Source organism: Plasmopara halstedii, assembly GCF_900000015.1.
Source record: "Plasmopara halstedii genome assembly, contig: Scaffold_110, whole genome shotgun sequence".
Lineage (NCBI taxonomy): Eukaryota > Oomycota > Peronosporomycetes > Peronosporales > Peronosporaceae > Plasmopara > Plasmopara halstedii.
Window position 1 is genome coordinate 1,588,809 of NW_020187031.1, and position 6,226 is coordinate 1,595,034.

Consider the following 6,226-nt stretch of genomic DNA (forward strand, 5'->3'; position numbering starts at 1 on the left):
TTTCGCGTTGGCGTCATGGTGTGGGCATAAACCGTATACGCTGTGGTTATGACTCTGGTGGAGTACAAGCTTTTGAGCTTTTGGCGACACTGACACTGACACTTCTTTTGTCCTTGAGCTGGTGGTTGGTGATTTAAGATGGCTCATCATATTCAAATGAAAGATGAAGTGACTAACGATGTACAATGGAGTTTGCAACTTGCAGTTGCAGTTTCCCTGAACATGTGGAACGGTGCGAAATTCACATTTACTGTAACACCGGTACATTCAGTGCAAATCCATAAAATTCTCTGAAAGAATGAGAAATGCTGCGATCAAACAATAAATCCGATTTTACAACTATTTTGAAAGTATTTTTTTACTGACTGACAGCAATAGACTATTGACCAATATAGACGAAACATCTAAGCAAGGTTACGTCTCAGAGCACAACATTGAGTACTTCAGTTTTATAAAAGCTCTATTCATGCCATTCTTCGTTACATGTATCGTGGAAGTATCATATTGAAATGACAACGAAACTTAAATGATATCTAAGTGGTCACGCGTCTTAAACTACATCTGCACAATCCTATACACGCTAAGTTTCTACCCAACAGGGTTGCTTGTCCGTCAGAACGTAAAGCAAGTCATCACCTGTAAGGACTTCAAAAGGCTGAGGATTGACATACACGTAGCCAAATGGCACACTTCTGTCCTTTTCAGGCACTTCAATTCGGGCCTTAGACGTCGTCTCGCTTGCAGTATTCACGTAAGGAAAGCAGCGATAGAGTCCAATCACTAAAATATCATCTGATGATAGAAGATAATGGAAAACATACTCAAACGAACGTCCAACAAAATCAAGCGGCACCTCGACGGCGAAAAGAGAGCTACGCTGAAGATCCGTTTTCGCTTTCTCACCCCGCAACGCTGCCCATGCGTCACCCGCACCGGAGGTGAACATAAATTCTCCCAATATCTTTTTTATCCGGCCATTAAAAAATTGATTGATTAGAAGGCTGTCGCACAGTGAAGTGCTGTAAGTTAATCCGGAAGTGAACGCAGGTGAGAGAAAAAAGTTGCGTGAAAAAGTTTCCGAGGATGAAAACATTGCGAGCTGGTCGTTCCTTTCAAAACTAGAAAACCAGCCCGTTTCCTGCAAATTTTGCGCGATAAAGTGCACACTTGCACGACTTCCCACCTCAATGATAACTCGTGGGGCCTTTACGACACCAATGAAGCTTGTGATGAATTTGTGAAGCGCAATAGATTCCTTTATGTAGTAAAAACATTGCAGGTTTAGTCGTCAGTCAATCAAATTATACAGCTTCCAAGCCATCTACGACGTACAGCATCTTGCAGCAATTCTGCGTTGTGTTTCGAAGCAGAATTCGGAGTTGCCAAAATTAACACTCGATAGGCTTCCGAAATCCCTGCTCGACACAAAGTCTTATGACGAAAAGGGTCACCAAGTATGAAATATACATCAGGAAAGTAGCTCAAATTCTGGTAAATATCGTCATCAGGAAGCCTGGCTGATAAAATCACCACCGGATGGTACTGCTTGAGTGAGCGAGCGCGTAAAGGACGGATCAGGTGCTCCAGTTCGTAAACAAAAGCTGCTTTAGCATTAACACAAATCACGATTGGGGCAACCCCGCAGCCAAGTTCATCGATATCTTCAATGACAGCATCTCTGGCCGTCTTATAGGACTTTTTGATAGACGAATTGGTCATGCATTCTTCTTCTCCTTTCACCTCGTTTTCAGGCTCCGGTATATCGTAATCTACAAATTGCCAGTGTATGAGGCGTGCTTGATGTCGTCTAGGAGGCGTATTCGTTTTTAACTCATCATTCGAGCCGATCTTCATGCGCATAAATGATGCTGGAGATGAATTTTGCAATTCTCTCCATGCAAGCGGCAATAAAGCAGATGTAGATAGATGAGTTAAAGAACTGGCATCGGCTTGGGTTTGCGCAATTACGTACGCCGTCTCTCCACCTGCACACGTGTATGTGTCACCTGGGTTCAGAACCACTTTTTCTCGAGGCCCGTCAGCAACGGCAAAGACAATTATTCCGTTACAATGAGAGTAGGCGAGTGATGCCACTTCCGAGAACGTCTTGCCAGCAACCACAGAAGGCGAAGGAAGTTCGACTACATACACCTCATGACTCGCTCCAAGCAAATATCGGTCCGCCCAAGATCCCTCGCCCTTATTAACAATTGTGGATCGGTTTTTACGCTTCGCATCACTTCCTAAACCTTCATTATCGTCATCAACAAAGCTTGAAGTCGACGTGAGGCTGTACATAAAGGTTGAAAACCCAGGGCAAATACAGTTTTGGCCAAGTAAGGACAGCGTAACCTCAGATACGCATTGAACGTCCTGAACTCCCATATCGCGAACAAGCTGGCAGTGTACGGATCGATGAAGTTGCGCGAAAATTCGCGCCTTTGGTGCCTGGCGCTTCGCCGCAAGTACACGCATCAGTGTGCGATGGTCACTTACTGACGAATCTTCATCAACTGCACGGTTCGACAACATAAAAATAGCTTCAGCTGAGTCGCAAGCTGCGCGCTTTGCATCATCAACTTCAAGCAAGGATCCCTGGATAAACCACACGCGTTTTGCAAAGAAAGGGTCCAAAAGAAGTGCCTTTAGCGACGTCACGGGAGCTTCTTCACTTAGTACAATGACATGGACGCCAACGAAATCGTGATCATTGTGAAAAATTTCGTGAAAAAAGTGGCTAATTCGCAACGGAGTAAGATCTCCACAAAGCACAACATGTTTGCTGCTGGAAGAAGGAGTGTATTTGGCTTCCTCGTACGGTGAGACGGACTGACTAAGATCCATAACATTTGAGATCTGATATGGGATGACCAAGACAAATACGCAAACAAGCACGCCCACAAATATCTTCGATAATGCGTTATCCGACGGAGGCTTGTCAATTGTCACGAACGTCATAACCGAGTTGAAAAACGAGTTGAAAAATGTCCATTCACCAAGATTTTTAACTGAAAGCGTTCCGTCCATTGTCTCGGCAATCTGAATGATTCCAGCAGCTCCAAGCAAGATACACGTAATCTGCAAATAGCACAAGAGCGCAAATTGTCGCACAGGATTAAGGATCCCGTGGTAACGACTCAGCACCGCTTTTCCAGTCATATAGCACATGGCAAAGCGCATCGGGTAAACGAAGCGCCACCACGATTCACCGTACCAGAACGTACTGTTTAAAAAAAAGGGTAAAAGCAGAAAGTATGTAGTGGATGAAAAAAATGACTTACTGAAAGCGGATGAAGAATGACGCTGGAAGCACAGGCAAGATGTTAACAGTGTAGACGAGAGCTGATACTGATTGCAAGTATTCTCGACGACGATTTGCAGCAAGATAAACGCCTCGGAAAGCGAAGTCAACAGTAAAGAGCGATGCACAGAGTAATTCAAGTACCCAAATCGTGTGGGGGAGCTGCAATTACGTACTTTTCCTAAAAAAGATCGTATACAGTATCATTATAGAAATAAAATTACTTACACTGTTGTACGGAATGTATGTGTTGATAATGTACAAGCCAGCAAAAACGACCGATACCAACGCCATGATTGAATCAATGGCAGCTCCGAAATTTCCATTATCTAAATTTCTTTGCCGACGGTAACAAACAAGTAATACACACTGGTTAAGATTTCTTAACTATGTACCAGATATCAACAAAAACAGACCGACTAATCCGCTCAATGTCACGGGAATCCCCAAAAACATTAGATAGCTTGGTATTGACCGCGGCTTTGCTGCTCACGGCAGGCTGTAACTAAGTAGAGTGATCGTTAGATAGGTTTGACGATCGATAAAAGACTGTCGTGGTGACCTTAGAGACGCTGTCGTAGCGAGAAGTGTCAAGTTGTCGTAGCGGCTGCAGCTCCATGAGAGCAAATTGAATAAATGAAATCAAAGATTGGATGTTTTTATCCAATAAGCTTTCAAAATCAAGAGTTAAGGATTCATCCAATTTGAAATTCAATAATGGAAGGTTCCTAAAAACGTATTTTATGCGAAATGGCCACGTCTGTCTATGAATAGAGCTTTTATAACTGAATGTACCCAATGTTGTGCTCTGAGACGTAACCTTGCTTAGATTTTTCGTCTATATTCTATCGCTGTCAGTCAGTAAGAAAATAGTTTCAAATCAAAGTTCTTGCGTAGAAACTCCAATGCTTAACTTGACATTGTTACGTTTATTCATTAACAAAAATGCATGCTTACAGATGACAATTGCTTTTGGAAGCTGTTTCCTGCCTAGCATCGAGTTCGTCATTTTGAATAAGAAATGACGGCTGCACATGATAAAACATGATTTTTTTGAGCGCCTCACCCGTTCTCGGGCTAATCTTGCTTTCCGTCGTGATGCATATTTAAGTGTCGTCATTCTTCAAAGTTGGTGCGTGACAAATCAAAGACAGAATTGTAGGACTCGTTGGAGGCAATAATTGGGTGTATACCGTCTGCACATGTTGCTCCAAAAAGGACTATGTTCTGTATTGTGTCGACGCAGCAACTTTTCCTGTTTTCAAGGAAGATATCTATGTGATACTAAAAAGTTCTTCGGAATAGATAACAATTAATACAAATTTACATAGGATACCTTGAGGAACAAACTATCGGTGGAACAAGTCAAGAATATTACATCGACATCAGCATGCTAAGAGTTCGTTTGGCTGCTTCTTCTGTCTAATAAAAGAAACATTCGGCTGGATAAGCATACAATTGAGCACTTCAGCACAAATAACATCAAGCTAGCGGAATATGGGGATACAGCATGTTTGGGCATCTAATGCTAAAAAAACTCAACGGATATCTAAGTTCGCGCAAATTTTTAATCATCAAACTGAAACTGGGTACTTGACATGAATTTTTGGAGGTGGATGCGCGTATATTCTTTTAGTCCATAAATAATTGCACTTTTGTCAATAAAAAACGATGAAAACCTCAACACGGCTTTTGGCAGGCTGTACCGACTGTCAAATTCAATGCTAAGTTGATCGAGCGCATGAGGTCGAGTGACCCAAATTATTGTGCGGAACATAAGCAGCCAGTGAGTCGTCCAGTTGAGTGAGAGATCATTTGGCTCATTTGGCCTCTAGAACTATGATTATTTGCAAAGACTGGCTGCATTGTTTGGACAAAATAGAAAAAGGCTTGTGATTTTAAAAGCAACAATAAATGTGATACGCGTATTAAAGTAAAAAAAGGTTGTCAACTCACAAGGACACAGCATTTACTTGTCTTGTATTTATTCCTGTCGAGATGACGTCGCTCGATACTGTTAAAGAACGATATAGAAGTTGATATCGGTAATAAAATCATAAGTTTTACCTATTGTTCGTACAGAAAACGATAGCCTGGTGGTTTGGGTGAGATTGAGCGTCTAGGGCTCACTGAGTTGCTGTGCCTTGCCAGTACCTACGTCCCCCCGTCCTTTTTATTGGTTTACAGACCAGATCCTACAGAGTAATTTGAAATAAATATGGCAACGCTAGGAGTAGAATACATAGGAACAAAATAAACTTTTCACTTTGGGTTTATCATCAAACCAACAATTCCAATTCACAACAGAAGCACGGCTAAGTCAGATGTATTACTTTTCAAAAGTATCAATGGTGAAGTTTGTACGCCTGCAACAACAAATTTTAAGTTGTCAATTATCTTGCTGTATCTTATGAAGATGATTAATATATCTAAGCTGGCGTGTCTAGCCTTCTATATATTGAGCAATAAAAATCTAATAAAGCGATGTAAAATCTGGATAGTTGTGGTATATTTTCGATAATGATGTTTCAAAATCGGATTTATTGCAGCCCCTATGCAGATTTCTCATTCTTTCAGAGAATTTTATGGATTTGCACTTAATGTACTGGTGTTACAGTGAATGTGAATTTCGCACCGTTTCACATTATCAGGGAAACTGCAACTGCAAGTTGCAAACTCTATTGTACATCGTTAGCCACTTCATCTTTCATTTGAATATGATAAGCCATCTTAAATCACCAACTACCAAAGAAGTGTCAGTGTCAGTGTCAGTGTCAGTGTCGCCAAAAGCTCAAAAGCTTGTACTCCACCAGAATCATAACCACAGCGTATACGGTTTATGCCCACACCATGACGCCAACGCGAACGCCATCGCCTTCAAGAAGGAGACCTCACCACGCGCAAGTCGTGTCTCTACGGGGCAAA

At 41.9% G+C, this 6,226-nt stretch overlaps 1 protein-coding gene across 1 annotated transcript; it reads right to left on the reverse strand.

The window, feature by feature from the left end:
• Positions 1-580: 580 nt before the first annotated feature.
• PHALS_00341 (calcium-activated potassium channel subunit alpha) lies at positions 581-3,920 on the reverse strand (the record flags this gene model as incomplete). Its single annotated transcript, XM_024730636.1, has 6 exons — positions 581-1,255; positions 1,333-3,223; positions 3,282-3,463; positions 3,530-3,638; positions 3,718-3,806; positions 3,864-3,920. The coding sequence occupies 6 exons, from the start codon at positions 3,918-3,920 to the stop codon at positions 581-583; spliced, it is 3,003 nt and encodes a 1,000-aa protein (XP_024572388.1).
• Between the last annotated feature and the right edge of the window lie 2,306 nt (positions 3,921-6,226).